The following is a 23,558-nucleotide window of genomic DNA, read 5'->3' as shown; positions in this document are numbered from 1 at the left end:
AATTAACCAATGAACGTGGCTCGAGTCGCACACAGTGCGTCGGCCAGCGGCAAACGAAAAACCACTGCATCAAGTTTGACAAAATTGACTCATCTTAGCTATGGCGGCCTGCCATTTGGAGCACAATACATATGACGACTGAAAAGCTGACTTGCCTTCGATGTTCCGCTATAATTTTTCAGATAGCTAGAAAAGAAACAATGCAAACCTTAGATGTCGAAATCTGGCATGTAAATAATAGTCATGGTGGAGGTCCTGTGAGTTCTGGTGCCTGCTGTCGCCGACGGCCCTATCTTCTAGTGGTTAACGTCGAAGATATGAATCGTTGCATTAAATTTGCCAGAACGTGTCCTCTGAGGTTGGAATCGAGCCAGTTGTCGCTTGCGAAATGGCTCTGCGAGCGTCTCCTTGTCCCTTACAGAATATTGATGTTCGAGGAACTTTTTCACCATCCACATGCCTGTGAAGCTGATTTATGCCACCCAAAAGAACCTTGCGAGGTGGATGATAATGTAGATGTGGAACAGGTACCGGAGGGTTGGACTGCCGTGCTTGCCTGTTTACGTCGCAAGTTACCCCAGGCAATACGTAGATAGTGCGTGGTGCTTTCACGAAGGGACCGCAGACTCGTGTAGTTTTTACCCCAATGGCAAAGACCCTCAAATTCCGAGGGAATTCTCGAAGGAATTTACAATAGTGTAGGAGCTGGAACGTTATCCTCGCCTTTCCTGTCAAGGCTTTGCAGTAATAGACGCGAAATGGGTGCGTTTTGAACTGAAGCAAACATATTATGGATACGATTGGCGATAAGTACGGCCCAACCTCTGGATACAGTAGTAAAGGGGAGGAGCATGGGTAAATGAACAGCAGGAGTATAAAGCGAGAGAACAAAGATGAGACATAGATGAAAGACAGGAAGTGAGAGTGGAAAACATGCGAAATACCATGGCTCCCACGTCTGTGGGGACTAAGACTTACATGCCACCTTCTACTTGGGGGGCGGAGTAGGGGGGCCTGGGCAGCGTAAGACCATTCTCTTCCCAAGTTAAAACAACACAGACAAAACTCACCAAACAAACCAGGACGTGAGGGAGGCGTAGCAGGCCTGGGAGATACCGGACCACTCGGTACCATAGAAGGCATAAGGGCGGGATTTGCTGCACGAGCAATCAGTGCAAGATAACATATCAGGTTAGTCTGAACTACATGGCCGCCAAAAAGAAAGCAAATGCGACTTACGCCTCCACTGCGCCCAAGCTGGCATGTTCGTGTTCGAGACAGGGTTAGGCGCTTCAATTTGTGGTACTGGGGCAGGAGCAGGAGCGGGAAGACCTTTAGGCGCTTTCTCACGTCGGGTTGGTTTATGAACGACACGCCACGCGGGACGAGCTTGAACAGGGGGACCATCGTCAACAGGTGGTGGCGTCGCTGCTGCAGGAGGGGGTGGTATGGGTTCCTGGGGCTTGTGTGAAGAAAAAATGAATCAACATTAATTTGACACGAAAGAAAGGGGAAGAACTGCGTACATGTGGTCTCCAATCAGGCGTATACTCCCCTCCAGCGCCATGTTTGGACTTCACAGCCATCAGTTCAGCTATTTCACTGTGCGCATTTGTCCGTTCCCATTCAATGATATCAAAAGGCCAGAAAGCCAAGGGAGAAGATGGAGTAAGAGGACGCCCGATCGCCTTGGGAGGACAGGAAGATCAGATCTGGAAGTACTCACAATTGCAACTGTCTACGCTCATCCCTCAACTTCCCCACCTCGGCGAGAAGAATTCTGACTTCGCCGGCGAGGGCTTTGCTGAAGTCGTTCAAGTACCTGTTAGTTTGGTGAGCCGATCAATCCGCGACTTCACAGGCAAAGGAATGATGGATTTTACTTCGGAGGAGCGCCGTTATATGGGTTTGGACTTTTGTTTGCTGACATGCTTTGGTGTTGGAATGCAGACGCCGTACTTTGGTAGAGAGACGGAGCGAAAAATTGTTTGCAGTGGCGATGGTTGATCGAAGGGTATAAGAGACGATCGCTCCAGCCGTCACCCGTTCAGGTGATAGCGATGGTAACGTGATAGACGTTAACTGTTGCTGACTCGTCGAGAAGCAAAGGAAGAGTGTGGGTACGTTTGGAACTACCGCTGAGCCCGCCGCCGGAGCTTCGACTCGAACACGAGGCAGATAAATCGCCAACCGCTATTAGGATTTGTAAACGTTGACCTAACCAAGAGAAAATCAAATCTGTCTGAGGCCTCCACTGTGGCCTGCGGATTATTGGGATGCTTCGACCCAACTGGAAGGAACGATGTATACCACCAAAATCACTGAACCAGTGCAAAAACTTGTTGATTACTAAACCGAAAAACGACAATACCGTTTATGTTAAGGCACATCATCACCAACTCGTCTTCACCACTAAAGTTATAGACCGTCACCGAGAGATATCTTTTATACAAGCGTGTGAGATATATGATAGTGTTATGGGAACTGAGTGGGACTACGATTCAAGTGATAGAAATAATGTTAGACAATGCTGGGTTCTTCCTTTTCGGCGATGCTAGGGTCAGCAGGATGGTTGTCTTGGATTTGAAGGTTGTCGTGGCCCTCCATCGCCCTAATGTGAACCGTATCGCCGTTGCTGCGGGTAGCGATAACATGTCAACCCAGAAAAAGGTAAATAAATAAATAAAAAGCGTACCGAATGGTTCCCTTCAGCAATTTCTGTGCCAGGGGGAAAAGCACGTCCGACCGTACGACTCGAGCAATAGCGCGAGCACCATAGACCTCTGAATAACCCTTCTTAGCGAGCCAATGCTTAGTCGCATCATCGACATCCAGCGTAATCCGTCGATCTCTGAGTCGAGAAGCGACATCCCTCAACCGCAATGAGACGATATCCAGAATCGACTTGGGCGAAAGCTTATTAAACACTAGAATGGAGTCAAGGCGGTTAAGAAGTTCGGGAGGGAAGTAGTCGGAGGTGCGTTTCATGACGAGTGCTTTCGCTTCATCAGTCACGGTACCATTCGCGTCGCACGAGGTGCTTTGGGCTAGTATGTCGCTTCCGATGTTACTAGTCAAGCAAACAATTGTATTCTATGCCTTATGAGTAACTGATCCACAAAGACTCTAGACAAATACCTTGAAATCGACTTTCCGTCCTTGACTGTCTGTGAGGCTTCCCTCGTCGAGAATTTGAAGTAGGATCATGGAGACGTCCTGCTTTGGGATCAGACCAATGGATATTTTACGTAACAATAAAAACAAAACCTTGTGAGCTTTCTCGAGTTCGTCAAGGAGGATGACGGCTTCCCATGCATTATTTACTTGTTGAGGGAATACCTTGCACTGGTAACTTACCATATGGCTTCCGCCGCACAGCTTCCGTTAGTTGGCCTGGAAAGGATGGTGAATAACCAACATCGAGAACATTCCATGATAACCTTACCGCCTTCCTCGAAACCTACATATCCCGGAGCAGCACCAATGAGACGCGAGACGGTGTGTCGGTCATGGAACTATTCCAAAAATAGACACAGCTTTAGCACACATTGTATAGAAGGAGACTGGCATACTTCAGACATATTGACAGTGATACTATGAAGCGTCAGTCAATGGCTAGCCAATGGAACAAGCGCAACTCACAGTCCTCGCTGCTCATCATTAAACAGGAATCCCGCCAAAGCCTTCGAAAGTTCCGTCTAGTGACACAGACATTCAGAAGATGTTCCATGCTTCTAGACATACGGTAGTACCTTTCCAACGCCGGTGGGCCCAAGGAAAAGGAATGATGCGACGGGTCTGTTCGGTGCTTGCAGCCCGGCGCGAGATATCCGCACGGCGTCGCTTACAGCCACGACGGCATGGTCTTGTCCGACCACCCGTTGCTTCAGCGATTCCTCCATCTAAGAGGACATTACTGCTTGTTTTGTCAAAGGACCGATTTCTGAAACTTACATGAACTAATTTCTCCCGCTCGCCTTTTAGCAAGTTCTGAACAGGTATTCCCGTAGCTTTTGCAACGACTCTCGCAATATCATTGCTGGTAACTCTGTCATGTAACATAGCGAGTGGGCTTTCCTCATCTACTTCTCGTGGTTCACCATCCTTGGGAAGTTGATGTTCCAAATCAGGGATAATCCCGAATCGGAGTTGGGAGGCTCTTTCGTATTGTCCTTGACGTTGGGCAACCTCGAGTTCGTGCTTTGCATCTTCTAGTCGTTTCTTGAGGTCCTTAATCCGGTCAAGTCTCGCACGTTCTAAAGTAAAATGTTAGTTGACACATTCGCATCAAAGACACAAAATGATCACCGTTCTGCCAGATCGCAGTCAACTCTTCAGCCTCTCCTTTCTTCCGTTGCAAATCGCTTTCAAGTTTGGCTCTCCGTTCAACGCTGAAGACGTCGGTTTCTTTCTTCAGACTCTCCAACTCGATTTGAAGCGTCATGATTTCGCGATCTAGGGCTTCGAGTTCATCTGGTTTGGATTCTTGAGCGAGTCGAAGTGCAGACGCTGCCTCATCGACCAAGTCGATCGCTTTGTCAGGGAGGTAGCGGTCGGAAATGTATCGTGCGCTGTATACGGCAGCTGTGTTGGTGAGCAATAGTGATATACGACCCGACTCTGATAAAGACTTACCCGTTACTAGTGCGCTGTCGGCGATCTCCACACCGTGGTGGACTTCGTACCGAGGCTTGAGACCTCGGAGAATGGAGACGGTAGATTCGACAGTCGGTTCGTCGATCTGAACAGGCTGGAAACGACGTTCCAAAGCCGCGTCTTTACCTATCGTCTTTCTATATTCATCCGCTGTATATCCATCAGATGAGGACGTGTATACAGTGACAACACTCACTAGTAGTAGCCCCGACTAGTCGCAGGCCGCGTGCCAACGCTGGCTTTATCATTTGCCCACCGTCTACGCTTCCTTCTGCTTTTCCTAAATTAAAGAGCATATCTGCAGCACCACGATCATTGACAATGCAACAAGGTTTCGATGAAAGCCACTCACGAACTTCGTCTATGAAACATATGATTTTGCCGGCCTGATAATAAATGTAGCCAGTGTGAACTTAGAAGACGGATGGAACCCACCTCCTCTTCTATATCTCGTATTAGAGCCTTAAATTTCTCCTCAAATTGGCCACGAATTCCCGAACCAGCCAATATGGCAGAGAGATCGAGAGAAAGCACTCTCTTGTCTTGAAGAGACTACAAGAATATGGAGACAGTCTGACAGATCGAACAGGTAAATTGACTGACCTCCGGTACCTCACCTGCGACGATACGGCTTGCAAGTCCCTCGATAATGGCGGTTTTTCCAACGCCAGGAGGTCCGATGAGCTGAGTAGCGGGTGAGTCCCACAGGTTAGCCAGGAAAGGAACAACGCACCACTGGGTTTGACTTTGTTCTCCGAGAAAGAACTGGAACTTATCAAGCTGTGATCGGTCAATGAGATTGAAGAAGAACTGACTTTGTATGGTCCTCCGAATTTCTTACGGTAGATACTCAGCCAATGAGATTTTATGACGACAGCATAAACCTTACCTTCGTCCCTCCCAATGACAGGATCAAGTTTTCCGTTTCGCGCCATTTCCGTAAGGTCGACACTCTGCACTATAGTCATGCATTGTGGAAGAAGACGAAGAGCTGACCACGCACATATTCCTTCAAAGCATCGCCCTTCTGATGTGGTTGTTGGAACGCAAACCCGGGGAATCCACCCCCAGCATTCCCCCCTCCTGGGTGTTTCGTCGAATATGCATGCGAGAAAGTAGGCCGGAATGTACGCTGAACGCGGAGCTGTAAGGGCAACGCCGGGGTAGCGCATGTTGCGCCGAGCGCAAGGCGGGCGAGACCACTTCTTGGCCTAATGGAGACTCGAGGATGTAGTGATCTTGTTAGAGGAATCTTCGCTGCCGCGGCAAGTGACATGGATTGCAGAAGACCTCTCACACCTACTAACGAAATATACGCTCGAAGTTCGTCGATGCCAACTGTGTGACGTAGCCCGCTGAGCCGCTTGGTTAGGACCATTCACCTTACGTAGTCAGTAGTAATAAGCAGGAGTGATCGGTTAGTACCACGTTATGTCATATGTGGCATCCATCAAGCCAAGTGGATGTGAAGGTTCTCCCTCTAATCGCACTTTCGCCCTTAAGTAAAGCTTGTTATCTATCAGATGCCCGGATGGTCTGTCACCCGTGCTTTCGAGAGAGGGAAAGATGCCCGGGCAACACTCAACGCAGCTGGTTCAATCTTGGGCCATCTGTGCCGACCCGCTAATCTGCCTTCTGCCAACCCCACTCGTTCCTTCTGGACACATTCGTCGTCCAATGCCAATCCCCTCGCACGCGAAGGAAGTTACGGCCCTCTGACAACCGATGCTGATATCTGCATCATCGGTTCAGGAATCACTGGTATCAGTGTTGCGTACCATCTTGCGGAGGCGGTCGGAAATCAAACCATCGATTTGGACGTTCCACTGCGTGTGGTCATACTGGAGGCAAGGGATTTCTGTCAGTGACGCGTCCTAGTTTTGAGTGCCTTAGCTGATCGATCACAGGCGGCGGCGCGACAGGTGTGATTGACTCTTGTTACCTGGAGTAGGCCTTGCGATTGACGCTGTGTGGTCACTGGTGCACTACTAGGGCGAAATGGTGGTCACCTTACACCCCACACGTTCTACAGTTTCGCTGCGAGACAGGACAAGTTCGGTGCCGATGAAGCTATACGATCGTCTGCTCTGGAAGAATACACAGCGTCATCACTTGTCAGCATCATCGAAAGAAACGGCTGGTCTGAAGATGTAGACTTAGTCAACGGTGGCAATGTCCGCCTTCTTTTCACAGAAGACGAAGAGAGGGAAACCAGGGCCGATTTCGAGCGTGCCAAGCATGCAGGCATAAACCTGGACAACGTGCAATGGCTGACTAGAGACGAAGTACAGAATGTAGGGACTTCATGTCCCTATCTCGTACACTGATCTAAGGGATGGCTTCAGACTTACGGAACCCCCTATTCTGCCGTTAAGCTACCAGGGCACAATATCTGGCCTCTTAAACTCGTCACAATGTTGTACCAACACGCAAAACAACGCACTGGCGAACGTTTCGATTTGAGGATGCACACTCACACACCAGTAACCTCAATAACGCGATCGCAAAGTGAGGGCTCGAATGCGAATCTAAAGTACATCCTTTCTACGTCGCGTGGGCCTATTTCGTGCTTGCGCGTGGTGCATGCAACGAACGCGTACACTTCCCATTTGCTGCCATCCCTCGCTGGTCCAGATGGCATCATACCAACGCGCGGTCAGATTATTGCTACTAGGGCATCCGTAGGGAAAGCCTTGATTAGAACAAATAGCTGGTCCGGAAATCAGGTGATTTTTCCCCAGCCTTGGGCATTACAATATGCCTGACTCTTTGCTATCATAGGGGTATGAATACTGGTTCCCCCGCCCGCTCGGACCTGGTGAAGAAAGGCCCTTGATCGTCCTCGGAGGGGGACGTGAAGCCTCCGGTCCCCAATTCGAGCTTTACGTAGATGACGACTCGGGTACAAATCCCGTCGTAGGTAACGAGTTGAGAGATTTCCTTCCGACAGTTTTTCAAGGTAAGTTCGAGCACGGGACCGGACCAGAGATGGAATGGGTAAGGTATTCTTGTGGATTCATGTTATCCTCTGTTGATGATTCTTTGATCAAGACTGGTATCATGGGATACACGACCACAGGCAACCCATTTGTACATTTCTTCGGTATATTGTGGGGCGATTTCAGCACTCACTAGCCTATGCCAGGTTGGACCTGTGTTCGATTTCTCCACCGGAGAGAGGGAAGACTACGAAAGGCAATACATTGCAGCTGGCTACACGGGGCACGGAATGCCTCGTGCGTTTGCATGGTAGGTAGAATTTGCGCTCACCACGCTATCGGATGCTTACTCTCGGGATCAAGCGCGGAAATTGTCGTGCAAATGATAGTTGCAGAGTTGACAGGCACTCAATGGAGTTGCCCTACATGGTTTCCAGAACGGTATTTGACACATAACCGACTGAAACATAAAAATTAGATAGGAGGCTAGGTCGCACTCCCCGCGCATCACCGATATGTGTACATATATTCATTCCTCAGAGCTTGGTCACGAATTCTATATGCAAGATGATATGTCACGACGCAGTCCATCCGGTTTTACAGTAATGCGAACTTTTCGGCCTTGGCCTGGTGATGACAGCGATGACTGTATGTTTTCCTCCAGTGCACCAACAATATCGGTTTGGAACCGCATAGGAGACTTTTGATCGAGAAATAGGATTATGTAAGGAGTACCGTTACTACTACTACGATTGATTGTCCATAACTATGCGAACGGGCAGTGCAAGGCAGACTACACAACGGTGCTAATTGCCCTTCAAGGACAAATATCAAAGTCCATGTTGACGGAAAATTGTGCAAGAAGAGAATGTGGAAAATCGGTTTATCCGCTCGCAGGCATCGCATGAGCGTTTGCATAACAATCTATATCGAGGTCGGTGGGCCAGAGAGGATAGTGTCAATGGACTGGTTCAAAAACTCTTTGCGCGACGTCAGATCTGCTTTAGGGAACTTGGCCATGATCGCTTCTCGAGCAGTTCTACTGAAAGTCAGCATCGACTATGTTTAGTCCACTCGGTCACTTACTTTTTCGTGACTGTCATCAGGTCCTGGGTACTGAGGTATGTCCGCAATGCATTGTACAGCTCTTCGTCAGTAGGATTGGGATTAAGACTGGGCGCAGCGAACGCATTAACCGAAGTGGCCATCGAGAACGTTGACATCGGACGCGCATCCCCAAGAGTGGGGGGCAATAATCCAAACCCGCCAGGTTGCGACCCCGAGCCCGTAAGCATATTCATGTTAGACATCATTGTGGCGCGTGGGTCGGCCGGCATCATCCCATACACACTACCAGTATGTTGGTACCCGAAGGGTAATAGCTGTGGTTGCATCAATCCGCCATGGTCAGATCCCGTCACCGATCCCGGCCCACCGCCGAAAGGCATGAAAGGTAACTGCGGCGTTGTGAATTGGGAGATAGTGCGCTGGCGTCCGTCGTACATGGATCCTTGTCGTGACCCGTGGCTCTGGTGGGAAGCAGGTCCACGAACATTGCTGGTAGAATTGTTCATGGCATTCGTGTTTCGATAATAATCGCCTGCCATCGACTGGTGGAGTGACTGTGGGGAGCTTGGACGTGACTGCACGAAACGCCTCTGGGATTGGGGTTTCGTATATCCGGTTTCGTCTGAACGGTGGGAACCACGCTCCCAAGTTTCGGCTTCGTACTCTACATGTGGAAATCAATAACTCAACTATTTTAACAGTTCAAGATCTCACGTACCACCGAACTTCTTCAAGGGAATCACGGACTCGTCGAAACGTTCCTCTTCGTTCATGAGGATCTTCTTGTTACCACCTTCGCCGATGACGACACGAGTGTTACCCCAAGAAAAGTCGTCCATACACCAGAACGAGTAAACAGGCAAGAAAAAGCCATAAACAGGATATCTAGCGGACGTCAGAACCTCCCCGACCAAACATAAAACGCACACATACGAAAGTAAATAAACTACCAACCAACCGACAAGCATGAACTCTCGCTTGATAATAAAGATCAACGCCTGGCACATCAAGTCAGCAGGCCAAACTGTAGCGACGAGATTTTAAACTTACTTGCAAACCATACGTTACTGCCAACATAATAATGGATATAATGGGGACAGCGGCTTGCCCAGTAGCGACGACGATAATCAAGTAGAATAGCTATGAGAAACGTTAGCGGCAGAAATGGAACGAAACGATGTTGGATGCTCACATATACCACTGTAGCAGGTAAAATCTAATGTTAACCCAGATTAGCAGCCATCCCCAAGGTCATAAAACGTTGTACACACCAGGGTACCCAACAAGTCGATGAAAACGAAGAATCGCATCGAGAAACAGCAGAAGCCACACAACTCGGGTAAGACTACGAGTTCCAACAAGTTGTGGATAGTCGAGTTGATCCAACGACGTCGCTGCGAGAACAACACACGCCATGATTCAGGAGCCATGGTATGAGCTACGGCATCGGGAATAAATTTGGTCTTGAAAGTGGGGAAATGCTTGAGAAGTAGTGTCGTTAAGAAACGATCTTCACCGAGCGAGAACAGATTCTTCTTGTGCAGCGTATCGATATGGCCTTCCGCATACTCGTCAATGATACGATTGGAGATGATGATGGGTCTCCCCTTGTCGGCGGTTCGGATCCGGTAGAGCGAGAAACATCCTGGTAGACACGAGACTGAACCAAAAAGGCTTTCGAACGCTTTCGACAGATGGTGAGATATATAATACTCGTAGACCTGTCAGAGAAGCTGGATGAGCACATATATAACCAAAACAACGTTATCGCGCACCTGAATCATCGTCCACCAAGATCCTTCTTCATTTGTTAGTTTCGTCTCTCCGCAGATACCGATAATACTGGAATCATCCGCGGCGGACGCTACCAAACGGTTCAGCGAATCTGGCGTTACTTGCTAAAACGGACGTTAGCTTCTAATAGATCAACCAACAAGAACAGAACATACGGTATCCGCGTCAACTGTGAATATGTATTCGTAGAATGCGGGGTCGATCCCAATAACATTTCTCATCTGGTGGTATATCTCCAATTCCAATGGCGACATCGGAGCATCGAAATGGACGCGATTAAGGAAGTGCATCAAGAGAATTTGACTGTCACGTTTGCCACGGTTCCCAGGTTTAGACCGCTCTGTTGGTTTCCCGACTTTCACTACAACCATATACCTGCAACTCATCGTTGCAGCGACTACGATAACGCATGAACGCGAAAAGTGCACTCACGGGACAACATGGCCCTCGAACTCGTACAAACCGGAGTATACCTTGCCATAATTGAGCTGCTTAGAACCCTCTCCTATGGATCGGAACATTAGAGGCTCCGGATCGACCTTTGGGTCAATACCAAGGATGTCAAGAACGATACGGGGGGTAGTCCTGTCATTACCGCTGCCGATGATGTTTCCGTCACATATAATAAAGAGAAGCTTGCGTTTATCGTCGTAGTTCATAGATGCAAGGGAATCGATGGTGCGTCGAAGGGAGTCCTCGCCTTCGGTATAACATGGGATTTGACAGAGCACGAACTTGTCTTGCAGTTCTGGATGGCGTTTAGGACTGAGCTGAAGAGCAGAAAGGACTAGTAGTTCATGAACACGCAGTCCTATAAAACAATGGACATCTCCCAACTCACATTTCAATACGATGGACGCGCAAACGATACTCGTGAAGACCAACAACATGTAGTTTTGGACTTGGCACCGTGCTGTCTTCCGGAAATCTGTCTGGCCGAGGTAGAACGCGTTCTGGATACAGTTCATGTTTGAAGACACAGTTGACGAGTCCAACGTAGCCAGGACTTTGTTGAGGCTCGAGGTAATGTCCTGGCCGGCTTGTTGCTTGAAGACGTCTGTGATATCCGTGTTCAAAAACTGGTAGACGTCCGTAGCGCCTTGGTTGATCGACACGGTATTGACGTAGTCTGTGAGATCGTAAATACCGCCTTCCCAAATAGCCCATATCCTACAACGTCAAGGGTGGCGAAGTGTCAAGTCACCATAAACAAAGATAATGTATGGAACATACCGTTGGATGTTCTGATCACTAGCCTGAGAGGCAATCTCATTCGTGTCCCATACAAGCGCGCCTTTCCTGTACTGCTTGATCTTCGGTAAAAACGTGGCCGTGTACCAGTCCGAATTGTCCAACGCAGTACCCGAAGCTGACTGGGTTGCTCCGGAATTATGCATCGCAGTCGGGACTGTAGCCGTAAAATTCTTATATGTCAGCTCGAGAGATGCTTCGGTGACCAAGCCGTTACACGCCAGCGCTAATGGAGGAGGGAAGTAATCCGTGAGGTCCTGTCCAACCAGTAGATCGAGGTTACTCTGCGCATTGCTTGCGATACCGGAGATATCGCTGTGGTCTCCATGGATAAAGTTCGACATGTCGTAGACCCAGCCTTGGATTGAGACCCACCAATCGTTGTCGCCAGTATGTTCAGCGACCTCGCTCGAATCCCACACCTTGTCGTAATCGGGACACAGCAACCGCCCAAACTCGACGATATAAAAGATGACGACCGCATTGAGTATGAAGATCAGCACGAAAATAGTCAACTTTTCTCGCCATGCTAGTCGGACATCGGGCCGCTTCATCCTTCCGACGAGACGAAGGAACGAAGGAAGGTATCAAACCCGTGAGAGTCCACACGATGAACAACCACCAGCGACGAGAGCGGACTAGTTGGCACCTCTTCCACCGCCGCGGGCGCATGACTAATAACGATGCCGCCGGCGCCTTCCTTCGAAGCCGGTACCGACGCCCCTGCACTGGCACCTTTCTTGCCCCATTCCGACCCCCAGCCATCTCCTTCGTCCGTGTAAGCAGGCGCAACGACGTTGGGAGAAAGTAACCCCGACCCTCCATATGACATAACTTGATTAGGATCCTGATATCGCGACCCATGCGACCCCACACGTGCAATGAGCAAATTATCGCGACTCTCGTTCTCAACCGCAGCATCCGCATGTGTATACTCTGTCCCGTCATCTGCCACCATACTTTCATCGTCCTCCTGGGCACCGCCATCAATGCCCTGCTTCTTCTGCTCCTTCTCAGTCGCGCGCAACCCATCTTCGACGGTCTTCCATGCGTCATAAGCAAGCCAAATCGATCGATGCCCAAGCGCATACTCCGAACCTTCTTTCCACCCGTGGGAAGCAGCACACTGCCGGATTCGCTCCGTATCTGATCCCCGCATTGTTGGGACGTACCGCTCGCAGAACTCGTTTTGCGCATAGTCAACGACATACTCAACGCTGCGGCGTGCCACGATGTCGGGAATGAGAAGGGACCGAATTTGGGCTTTGACCCGACGTTTGTCAAAGGAATTTGGAGAACCTGAATCGTTGGGACGAATACAAGATACTGCCCAGAGACGTGTCCAATCCAGCGGAGCAAGCAACTCTGAAAGGGTAAAGTTCAGTTGGGTAGACACGGGGTAGATCTTCGTAGGGTCCTAACTGCGATTGGTCGTCGCCGGTAGCGGATGAGGCCATGGGTGTGGGCTGTCGAAGCGGACGGGACGACACTTGTGCCTGTACGGAGATCGATTCATCCTTGGAATGCTGTTCAGTAGCAAGTGATGGTCCTGAAACGAGCTTGGCCACGAACGGATCCGTGGAAGACCGGAGGAGCGTTACCAGCGCAACATCGAGCATGTCCGCATCCTTTTCGATGAAATGGGTCACATCGTAGACACAAGACCCACTGTAATGATTGATACCGAACAGATTGCGCTCGCTAGCGCCTGCTTGGCTGGGACTCGTGACAAAGGACGTGTGGACTCCAAATTTGGCGACGAAATCCTGCAGCATATCTTCAACCTGTTTATCCCCTGCCTTACCGGATTTATAGGCCAAGCACGCTTTGTTCATGATACCGAGCAAACCACCTGGTTTGCGAGCCGCCTGCTCGCTAATCTGTGCACCACGAAGAAGCTCGACACATGGACTGTTGTCTACCGTCACGATCGAAGGCAAGGCAACACCGTCGCCCGTTATATGTCCGTTGTAACCAACCGCATCCTCGAACGTGTGCCGAAGAATGTATGAATGTATGAGTTCGTTGGCAAAGTTGATACAGAATTCGTCGAATCCATTCTGGCCGTATGCCGACACGAGAGGTGCATTCCCCGTTAGCATCATGGACCCCGTAGCCGCAGGCCCCCGGGACTGGTACCCAGGCTGATCAACAACAATGATCTGTGTTGTCGGAGAAGTTTCCCGACTGCTAAGACAGATCTTGTGATTCACCGTCTCCACGACATACGCGAATAGGATCGCATACAGATCTCGCATGAAATGGTCGCGCTGCGCCATGCTCTGTTCGACATTGAGAAGGACGGTGTACAGTTCTTTGCGGACATAATTTGACTTGTTAGTCAGGACCTGCGCAAGATCCTCGGGTGGGACGCCTAAAAGGCGTGCCACTTGTTCTAGGACTGGCATGTTGGAAACGGAAGCAGACACGTCCTTGGCATCTGCTTCAACGAACTGAATATTGCTCAAAAGGAGGATGGTAGATAATATGGAAAAGATGGAGGATAGAGATTTAGGTTTGAAACCGAGGGCGCGCATCGCTACGCGGACGTCTTCCATCGCGATGGCGTCATCACTGAACGGGCCACTCGGGAGACGGTAGCATCCTGACGACGCTAGCAAAGTATAATCGGAAGGATCCTCAAGTGCAAAATGGTCGCGTTCCTGGGGTGCGGCGCCAGCAAGGAATTGATAAAAGATATGATAGGTGCGCTCCTCGTGCGTGAGCCGAGTAAGACGGGACTTGTCGAGCGCAAAGGCGAGAACCTTTGCGGACTCGATTCGACCGCGGTCGTTGAAGTGAAGTTCCAGGTAGCGACCATGTCGGGATGCATTTGGATTGAGAGAAGTTTTGGAGTTTCCGAATGCATCGAGAAGGGTGTGTAGTGCTTTAATCTGGCTCGCCACCTTGTGCTCCTTCTTGGAATGGGCAGAGAGACGAAGGATTTGGTTCACTAGGAGACGCGCGTTATACGTCTTCCCAGAACACGTCATCCCACTGCATTCCGTCCAACCACAACCACCGTCAGTAAACTCGGTGCCGCCTGAAAGATCTGACGCACCGCATCACCAGTGACTGAGACTCTTTCCTCCGTCGCATGAGCAGATACATCTGGGTAGCAAGCTGGTATATATGTGGCTGCAAGACACTGGCACTCTGCGGCGACAGACTGGTATCCCTATAACAGCGTTCTTCATACTCCCGTGCGGTGGTATCATCTGCATTCGAAAGAATCTTGGAAGGATTAATTGCGACGAGCTGTGTCGTGCTTATTCTCGTGTAGGGTAAATCAGAGCGGAAGCGGGTGTTGAGGACGGCCAAGATGGCGTCGTCGGTAGGATACACGGTGGCTGAGTGGGATGTCGAGACAAGATCGACGAGGTTGCCGGAACTGACGGCGTGAGTCGACGTCGACGCCATTCGTCGTGTCAGGGCAAACTCAAGTCGTCCAACCTGGTTTTATTTGACGAAACGAACGAAAATGAAGGAAAGAGTCGGTTTGTGTAGGTGGAAGAAAAAGACTCTACCCAGCTATTAACCGAAGATGGTCTCTCGGCAAGGCATTATAGTCTCACAGCCAAATTCACACGGGAACGAAGTCCAGAATTTGTACTAATTATATTTATCATACTTACCAACCACTGACTCCACCAATCACAACCGGGGAACGGAACACACTCAACATTCACCGACAAATCGAAAACTCATCACATCCCCGATCTTATCTTGATTCAGCCTCGCGACGGTGTGCAGACGTCAGAAGCCAGTGATCATCACCTTGTTTGCGTGGGGAATACATTACCTCGGTGCTGGAGTCCGTGCGAACAACGCCGCCTCTGGTGCACGATTCGTCTTCACGAGCAAATCCACAGCATGCTTATTTATCACCTAGCTGAAAAAAAGTTGCGAACGCCAGACCGTTGGCACCCTTTTGTTCTGGATCACTATCAGTCACCTTCCAATCACATAACACACTCCCCTCACGAAAATAAATCACAACACAAGGGAGACAAGGGATGGAAAAAAAAGAACACGTACCAGTTAGGCCCTCAGCCCATCCACATCCCCAACAGCCAGCAACAAAAACATCAATGAACTAAAATCCCCTGCTCTCTCGAACGCCTGTTTTGCCAAGTCAAATCTCCAGACTGCCAATGCACGATCCCCGAGCGCTTTCCACTTTGACTCTGCCTCAGCTTCCGGCACAGATCGCGTGATGTCTAGATCGTCGAGCCTCAGGGCGATCAAACCTATGATCGGGGTCGGTGGATATTTAAAGCGCAAGTTCTTTCATGCCTGATGGAGCATGGTTTATTATAATATTTTTTGTAGCGGACAAAACGACGAGGGGGGAAACATACCGCGAGCTTCTGAAAACCGAGCCACCTTATTCAACTGTTCTTTCGGTATAGAGGGCAGAATCTCGGCCGCGGAGTCCATGTCTCCGCGTAACACCGCTGTCCGGTACTCCACGGCATTGAGAGAAAGGGTGTATGCATATATATGTTCATGTCCTCGTCCGCCAGGTGGACGCGATTGTGGATGGGGACGTATCCGAGAATGTGCAGTGGGCTGCAGCGAGGGTCAGCAAGCAGAAAAAGTACACACATCGGGGAAACGAGAACGGGGGTAGTCAGACATGTCGACGTACATATCTAATGGACTGATCGTATACGACTCCGTCCCAACGAAATAGTTAATCCTATTACCCCCGACCCATTTTGCTGTCTTGACAGTACACCACGACCATCACACAAGTCAGACACGCCTCCACACTTATCAGACCTCGGCGACGGCGTCAAGTGCCTCCTCGACCCCTTCATCAGTGATCTCCACCCTTTGCTCTACATTTACATCGTATGCGTCCCGATCGGAGGAAGGGATAGAATGAGTTTTCAGAGGTGGTAGCGACAAACAAACCCTAACCACAACGGCACTGGATGGCAAATGGTTTGTCGCGCAGACTCAGACTCAGCAAGTTCGTGAGAATAAAATTATCTAATACGATATATCGCTTTGGGGAGGTCGCAGTGAAGGGGTGCCGTCACTCGGATTCCCACCACCTTCCCAAAAACGTCTGGCACTGAGACAGCTGTAGACGCGATACGAACCTTTCGGAAACAGATCCTGTACTGGTCGAGAACGGTTCAGGGAGATTCTTGGTAGGCTATTGGCTTGATTCTGAGGTTGTGGTGACACTGACCAGCCCACCCCAAAAGCAGATTGTGAAACACTCCTATTCATACGTAATATGGCAGACAACCTGGAGGGCCAGTCTTGCCTTTCGGAGCGGCTTCAGCTCCTCGATCAGTTCGGTTACTCAAACATCGAGAAGTTCCTTGGCGTTGGCAAGCACAGTAACAAGAACATGCGGAACCGCACTATTCGCATTCTCGAAACCATTGCGGTTTCACTGACAACCGGCAGCCCGGGAGAGGCCTTCGCTGCTGCATTTGACAGCCGTAACACTCTCACGCTTGTGTTAGCAAAGAACGACTGTGTCACCGATGAGGATGATCGGGCTGTTCGCTGCTTGTTCAACGCGATCACTGCTCCAGAGACTCAGGATGCTTATGATGTTTTGCCTTTCCTGCTTTCTCGTTGTGGGCGGAATATGGAGAAGCGAGTCACGAAGATGCATGACGCAGTGACCGCATTCTCGCATGACCTCGATATGGTCCTGAGGGACTACCAGCCCTTGGACTCCATCGAGGACGAGTTTCCAAAATCCGGAGTATATCGTGAAAAAAAGTATGGTGGAAAACAAATCTCATCCACACAAATGATGCGTGATCTTTTAGCGGATATCGCAAGAACGGCTCGGGATTTCAATTCCCAGAGTCTTTCGGCAAAGGACCTCTACGAGGGCCTTGCGGTCTACATTCCCATTCTCAAAAGATCCCGTCTCCTGCGTTCGCTCTGCGAAGCCACTAATTCTATGGATCTCGACCGGGAACTGGAGTTGGAAAGACTGAAACACCGTCTCGAAAAGGTTTCCCAGTATTATTATGGAATTAACAGCTTGATCAGGTATGCCAGGCGTTATTTCCCACAGGGCATTAATCATCGTTGGGTCGACGCTATTCCGGGCACCGGTGAGACTACAATTGTTCTGGACGACGACTACTTGGAAGCTGTGTCACGTGCACTCGGCAGCCGCCCCTCTGAGGAAACTCTAGCTACGCTGCGTACGGAGTTCCCGAAAATGGAGGAGATGTGGCGCAGCCGTCGTTCCGTCAAAGCTTCACGCCGAAATCCAGATCGTGCTTGATCTCAGCAGCCCGCTTGATACTTTGGATCATGAGCATCAACAATCTATCGGCTGTGGCAAACGGAGCTGCCTATGCTGCACATTGTGGGTCCGGGCGTACAATAGGACGTTCGATACTCAATGGCTGACGAGTGCCTCTCACGGCGGTGCGGATGCCACTTGGGCTTTTACAGGTTGTTCTTACGCACGTGCTAGAGTGGAAGGCAAGAGAAGTGCAATTGATAAAGCTGTCATGAGAGGAGTCGAGACACGCTTGAGTAACACTCTGGATAGTCTGTTTCCGGACCAGGGGAGACCTTCTGACGAAGCAGACAGTGAGAGTGAGATGTGGTGGAGTAGTGGGGCAGCCTCACGAGTAATGAGCAGAGCTCCGGGCAAGTACGAGGACGATGTATCTAACTGAACATGTACAACATGTACATGTCCACCTCCATCTGACCGTCCTCGCCTTCTGACCCCAGACCTCCCAACTATTGCGGGCAAGTCGGTTCCGTGACGACATCGGCAAGGGGATCCAAGGTCACCTAGAATGGGGGCTGAAGTGTGCTTTTACTATCTGTACGAAACGCAAAGCAATATGTCGCACAAGACAGGGTATGGGATGTCCTCTCCGTCAAGCGTATCACATTGAAAGTCTGCTCAGTATCATGGGGGTAGGTCTGGGCCTGTTCCCTCGTGCATGGATGGGTGTTATGACAGATTTTGCTGTGATATTCTTGCTGCACCCCATGTTGCACCATCAATCAACCGACGTTCATGTCTAGTAGAATCACGGCGTCCCCCGTGTCTGAGAAGGATTCCACTCTGGTCAACCAAGTGCAGCTGCAAGACAACGAGGGTAGGGATGGAATGCAACACGGTAATGAAACTAGCGAGGTTGTGAGAGCTTGGGGGAAGCTGAACCCCTGAGTCATATGTTTCTAGTGCTGCACGCACGTTTGCCTCTGCATCGACGAGAGATCAAAGAATGGCGTCCTGAGCGTCAACTCGGCTTTCGAAGAGCCTAATGTCCACGTGAACATTCCTCATCTAAGATAATTCATTGTAAGTGTTGAAAGCCAGTTTAATGGCTCTGCAAGGTAAGATTATTTCCTCCCGTGTCAGCAGTGAGCAAGAACAATTTCTCTACATAAGTAGGTGGAAGAAAAACACTTCACCCAACTATTAACCGAAGATGGTTTTTCGGCAACTAGGCCTTAGCCTCACAGGCAAGTTCACACAAGAACGAAGTCTAGAATTTGCACTAATTATATTTATTGTACTTACCACGTACTGACTCCACTAGTCACAACTGGGGAGCGGAACACACTCAACATCCACCGACAAATCGAAAACTCGTCACATCCCCGATCTTATCTCGATTCAGCCTCGCGACAGAGAACGTCTTGCCATCCTTCCTCGAACAGCTCCGCGTGCTCAGAGGGGTGGCCAATCGACGCGGCGATCCTCGGTCTGTTCTTCATCCGCAGTTCCGTGCGCCATGCGTCCACCGCTTTAGGCACTTGACTGTGCGCAGACGTCATAGGTCAGCGATCATGCACTCACACCTTGTTTGCATAAGGGATACATTACCTCGGTGCATAAGTCCGTGCGAACAACGCCGCCTCCGGTGCACGATTCGTCTTCACGAGCAAATCCACACATGCCTGTGTATCGCCTAGCTGGAAAAAAGTCGCGAACGCCAGATTGTTGGCACCTTTTTGTTCTGTAACACTTTCAGTCATCTTCCAATCACACAACACACTCCCCCACACGACAATAAACCAAAATACAAGGGAGACAAGGGCTGAAAATGCGAACACATACCAGCCAGGCCACCCACTTTCCTCAGCCCATCCCCATCCCCAACAGCCAGTAACAAGAGCATCAACGAACTCAAATCCCCTGCTCTCTCGAACGCCTCTTTTGCCAAGTCGAATCTCCAAACTGCTAGTGCACGATCCCCGAGCGCTTTCCACTTTGATTCTGCCTCAGCTTCCGGCACAGATCGCGTGATGTCTGTCGCGACGTCTAGATCGTCGAGCTGCAGTGCAAGGTCGAATCTGTGATCAGGGTCGGTGGATATTTGAAGCGCAAGTTCTTTCATGCCTAATGGAGCATGGTGTATTATAATCTTTTTTTGAAGCGGACAAAACGACGAGGGAAGAAACATACCGCGAGCTTCTAAAAACCGAGCCACCTTATTCAACTGTTCTTTTGGCACAGAGGGCAGAATCTCGGCTGCGGAGTCCATGTCTCCGCGTAACACCGCTGTCTGGTACTCCACAACACTGAGGGAAAGGGTGTATGCATATATGTTCATGTCCTTGTCAGCTAGGTAGACGCGATTGTGGGCGGGGACATATCCGAGAATGTACAATGGACTGCGGCGAGGGTCAGCAACATAAAAGGTATACACATTAGCGAAACGAGAACAAAGGCAGTCAGACGTGTCGACGTACATATCTGATGGGCTGATTGTATACGACTCCGTTCCGACGAAATAGTTGATCCTGTTACTCCCCGTCGTATAAATGAAACAATCCCCGACCCATTTCGCTGTCTTGACACTATATCACCACCACACAAGTCAGATATGTCAGGAATACGGACATGAACGCACCTATCGGAGATCTCAGCGACGACGTCAAGCGCTTCCTCGACTCCTTCATCAGTGATCTCCACACTTTGCTCTACTTTTGCGTTGTATGCGTCCCGATCGAAGCGGAGGACATAGAACGAGTCCTCAGAGGTGATAACGACAAACGAGCCTGTTCCCGACCAGTAGATCTGTCGTGGAAGGGTTCGTATCAGCGTCAACAGTCATAAGCTACAGTGCGTCAGCGTCGCTCCGAATCCAACCTGACTCGATCTAGGACACCACACGAATACGAGAATGCACGCACACTTTTCGCTTCGACATCAACCCTCCTCACCACGTCTCCCGTCTCCCAATCCCAAAAGACCACGAACCCTTTCCCACGCGCACCTAGCACAGGTCCTCCGAATATTGCATCGACGGACCAATTCCCTGATCCTTTCATCCCGACCCCACCTCTCTCCTTGAAATTTTTGTACACGCGCAACTTAACCTTGTTTTCCAGCACGGCATACGTATTCGAATCACCTGCCCATGCAAAGGACAATCCCGCTCCAAAACTCTTATTCCTCCACGCCAACGCTGTGTAGATGATATACTCGCCATCGCCCACGACGGTAACGAACCGACCGTTTGGGCTGTGTAAGAGAGCATTGCCAAAGATCTCCGTCGTACCGAGTTCTTTGATGCTGAGTGGGATGCGCGTGCCTTCGGGTGAGGAGTCATCGGGAGAGAGGGTTTGGATATTACCGGACAGGACGAGTTGGTTACGGGTGTAGATGAGTTTTCCGGAAGGGTCCATGCTGTATGTTGGTTCATCCCGGCCAAGCTAAGGCAGCGGTAGCGTCGCTCGTGAGATGGGGTGTGGGAGTATAGGGGGAAGGGACATACCTTTATAACGACGATACCCTCGTCATAGCCAACGGCAATTTCGTTGGCATCTTTGCGCAGCGCGACACACCAAGCCCGCTCGAGGGCATAGCTCAACGTATTCTCCAATCTATACGTGCCGCTATTCCAAAACTTGACGGTCCCGTCTTCACTGCCACTAATAATGATCGGCAAATTCGGATGAAAGACCGCAAACGAGGGATTATTGATATGCCCCTCCATCGTCTGTACACAACTCTTGCTGAGATAGTCCCAGACTTTGATAGTCTTGTCATCCCCGGTGGTGACGATGTACGGACGGTCTGGGCCGGGATAGAAGTCAACGTAGTTGACGCCCTTGTCGTGTGCGTCCATCGTGAAATTGGGGTGGGGGGATCCCAGGGACCACATTTTGACTGTGCGATCGAGGCATGCGGATGCAAATGTGTTGGCATCTTTGGGGTTGAATGCGATGTTCATGACGTAGTGGGAATGTCCTTCATAGACCTATGCGTGGACATGGATGTGGACAGACGTGGGGAGAGATGGGCACGAACCTGTATGCATTTCCACTGCTTGTCCCAATCCCATGCCTTGATGGTCATATCATCGCTTCCAGTAAGAACAATGCTTGCAGACGGATGAACGGCCAAACAGCGAATATAATCTGGATGAGCCTCGAAGGAAGCGACTTTTTCATGGGTGTTGTAATTGAACACGCGTAGCTGGAAGTCGTCTGACCCAGCGACGAACCAGTTCTTGCGTGCGATAAAACGGACGCAACGGACTGGGACTGTGGATACTTCGAATGTTTTGGCGAGTGCGCCTGTTTCGTGGTTGTAGATGTTGACGGTACCGTTGTAGAGGCCTGTGAGCAGCCATGGTTCGGTGGGGTGAAAGTCGGTGCCTTTGACTCGGTCTGAACGCGAGAACAACTTGCGCTGATCCATCTAATTTAGAAAAGCATACTAAGGCCAAATCCAAGTCGTACTCACGGATACGTCGAGCAACATCGTAGCGTGGCCTGGGTGAGCATTTGCTACGGTAGTACTTGGGGGTAGACAGATGGCTTACGACCCCTCCGATGGGGGGTCGCCAACACAGTACCAGCCATGTGGTGCTCCTCAGCGTCCTCACCATGAACATCCTAAGATCTCGTTTCAAAAGGAAGAAACGCCAAAGCAACCAATCCCTTCCTTCCGTGCTCTTTCCAATTCGCAGCTACTACCGCACCGATACATACATGGGCCGGCGCGATCCAATTACTCGACGAGAGTAAGAGTTGTCGCCTTCGAAAAATATGCCATTGTAAAGTTATCGGTATCGATTCAATGTCTGTCCATCACGAATTTCTCCTCGTGCACATCAGACATCCATCGGGGAGAGAGGCGATCGGACGCGTAGAGAGAGAGACCCGATTGCCGCCGTCTGTTCCAGTATTACCGCTCAGTATCAGTAACCTCCACAGCGAGACATCAAATCCGATCGATAATGACCACGACAGAATCAGCTTGTCGTACGACGGCACTTTGGAATCTCTCACGCAGCGTCTCGACTACGCCCAACTCTACACACTGACGTATTCGAAACCATCCGAGGCACCGTCCGCCGCACATCTCGCTGCCCTTCTTATCACTATAAGTACACATGGAGGGCCCACGTCCACTATCGGGTCTACAGCAGAACACACGAACGCGTGGTTCGCCTACAGCGTCATAGAAGTTCTGAGGGAGATATTTAGTGGAAAGGGAAAGGCGAGTAAGAAATGGGTCAGAGTGCCCTACGGTGGGATGAGGGTAGACCCTCCAGATAGAGTCGACGTCCTGGTGTGCAAATATACAAGCACATGGGAAGACTTTTCAAGAAAGATGGGGAGCACCTCGCAACGCTTGCAACACGACTCCGAAGTAAGTCGGTATCTACACGAATGTAGTGACTTTTGATGCGAAGCATGCACCGGGTAGCAACAGGATGTAGCGGCCCACCGTCAGCAGGCGAAAGTAGATAAAAAGGCAGAGATAGATGCGTTTGCAGACATGCTAAGGACGATGGGATCGTAGGAGAGTGACGTTCGCAGCTTGCCGCCCCCTGTCATGTCGGCTGCTGTGAGCGTGAGCAACGGTGGGGTAAC

The 23,558-nt window shown here is 50.2% G+C and overlaps 8 protein-coding genes across 8 annotated transcripts; 3 read left to right on the top strand and 5 right to left on the bottom strand.

The window, feature by feature from the left end:
- Positions 1-620: 620 nt before the first annotated feature.
- Positions 621-2,333, bottom strand: F5J12DRAFT_866633 (uncharacterized protein). The gene is made up of 6 exons (XM_051747048.1): positions 1,884-2,333; positions 1,727-1,822; positions 1,527-1,602; positions 1,240-1,462; positions 1,071-1,157; positions 621-1,014 (listed from the first exon to the last, which is right to left on the bottom strand). Exons 1-6 carry the CDS (start codon positions 1,928-1,930, stop codon positions 989-991), a joined length of 555 nt encoding a protein of 184 aa, XP_051594674.1. The 5' UTR covers positions 1,931-2,333; the 3' UTR covers positions 621-988.
- Positions 2,334-2,520: 187 nt separating this feature from the next.
- Positions 2,521-5,932, bottom strand: F5J12DRAFT_728356 (P-loop containing nucleoside triphosphate hydrolase protein; the record flags this gene model as incomplete). The annotated part of the gene is made up of 20 exons (XM_051741878.1): positions 2,521-2,635; positions 2,696-3,093; positions 3,139-3,216; positions 3,268-3,305; positions 3,358-3,393; positions 3,446-3,515; positions 3,573-3,594; positions 3,643-3,698; positions 3,753-3,902; positions 3,955-4,256; positions 4,309-4,584; positions 4,636-4,806; positions 4,853-4,954; positions 5,009-5,042; positions 5,092-5,208; positions 5,260-5,340; positions 5,390-5,421; positions 5,472-5,492; positions 5,546-5,609; positions 5,660-5,932. 20 exons carry the CDS (start codon positions 5,930-5,932, stop codon positions 2,521-2,523), a joined length of 2,436 nt encoding a protein of 811 aa, XP_051594673.1.
- A 247-nt stretch (positions 5,933-6,179) lies between these two features.
- On the top strand, positions 6,180-8,073 carry F5J12DRAFT_728364 (FAD dependent oxidoreductase; the record flags this gene model as incomplete). Its single annotated transcript, XM_051741880.1, has 8 exons — positions 6,180-6,516; positions 6,564-6,578; positions 6,649-6,950; positions 7,002-7,382; positions 7,438-7,653; positions 7,708-7,746; positions 7,802-7,905; positions 7,959-8,073. 8 exons carry the CDS (start codon positions 6,180-6,182, stop codon positions 8,071-8,073), a joined length of 1,509 nt encoding a protein of 502 aa, XP_051594672.1.
- Positions 8,074-8,519: 446 nt separating this feature from the next.
- On the bottom strand, positions 8,520-15,128 carry F5J12DRAFT_972282 (glycosyltransferase family 2 protein; the record flags this gene model as incomplete). Its single annotated transcript, XM_051750111.1, has 15 exons — positions 8,520-8,634; positions 8,682-9,327; positions 9,382-9,548; positions 9,597-9,661; positions 9,714-9,803; positions 9,856-9,879; positions 9,935-10,384; positions 10,439-10,561; positions 10,613-10,832; positions 10,890-11,244; positions 11,299-11,627; positions 11,691-12,237; positions 12,285-13,073; positions 13,105-14,705; positions 14,770-15,128. 15 exons carry the CDS (start codon positions 15,126-15,128, stop codon positions 8,520-8,522), a joined length of 5,880 nt encoding a protein of 1,959 aa, XP_051594671.1.
- A 621-nt stretch (positions 15,129-15,749) lies between these two features.
- F5J12DRAFT_898464 (coatomer WD associated region-domain-containing protein) lies at positions 15,750-16,349 on the bottom strand (the record flags this gene model as incomplete). The annotated part of the gene is made up of 3 exons (XM_051748113.1): positions 15,750-15,958; positions 16,070-16,280; positions 16,317-16,349. 3 exons carry the CDS (start codon positions 16,347-16,349, stop codon positions 15,750-15,752), a joined length of 453 nt encoding a protein of 150 aa, XP_051594670.1.
- Positions 16,350-16,753: 404 nt separating this feature from the next.
- F5J12DRAFT_553276 (uncharacterized protein) lies at positions 16,754-18,266 on the top strand. Its single transcript, XM_051740036.1, has 3 exons — positions 16,754-16,870; positions 16,928-18,125; positions 18,175-18,266. Exon 2 carries the CDS (start codon positions 16,960-16,962, stop codon positions 17,977-17,979), a length of 1,020 nt encoding a protein of 339 aa, XP_051594669.1. The 5' UTR covers positions 16,754-16,870; positions 16,928-16,959; the 3' UTR covers positions 17,980-18,125; positions 18,175-18,266.
- Positions 18,267-19,210: 944 nt separating this feature from the next.
- F5J12DRAFT_748484 (coatomer WD associated region-domain-containing protein) lies at positions 19,211-22,484 on the bottom strand. The gene is made up of 10 exons (XM_051742097.1): positions 22,423-22,484; positions 21,985-22,368; positions 21,449-21,934; positions 20,865-21,386; positions 20,582-20,748; positions 20,421-20,528; positions 20,134-20,342; positions 19,786-20,067; positions 19,552-19,684; positions 19,211-19,485 (listed from the first exon to the last, which is right to left on the bottom strand). The coding sequence occupies exons 1-10, from the start codon at positions 22,438-22,440 to the stop codon at positions 19,332-19,334; spliced, it is 2,463 nt and encodes an 820-aa protein (XP_051594668.1). The 5' UTR covers positions 22,441-22,484; the 3' UTR covers positions 19,211-19,331.
- Positions 22,485-22,626: 142 nt separating this feature from the next.
- On the top strand, positions 22,627-23,487 carry F5J12DRAFT_728362 (uncharacterized protein; the record flags this gene model as incomplete). The annotated part of the gene is made up of 2 exons (XM_051741879.1): positions 22,627-23,334; positions 23,398-23,487. Coding segments are annotated over 2 exons (798 nt in total), but the record flags the coding sequence as incomplete, so codon positions are not given.
- Positions 23,488-23,558: the final 71 nt, after the last annotated feature.

Source organism: Pisolithus orientalis, assembly GCF_024613125.1.
Source record: "Pisolithus orientalis strain OTSU chromosome Unknown F5J12scaffold_82, whole genome shotgun sequence".
Classification (NCBI taxonomy): domain Eukaryota; kingdom Fungi; phylum Basidiomycota; class Agaricomycetes; order Boletales; family Pisolithaceae; genus Pisolithus; species Pisolithus orientalis.
Note: the sequence above shows the minus strand (reverse complement) of the source record. Positions and strands in the feature narration are given on the sequence as shown.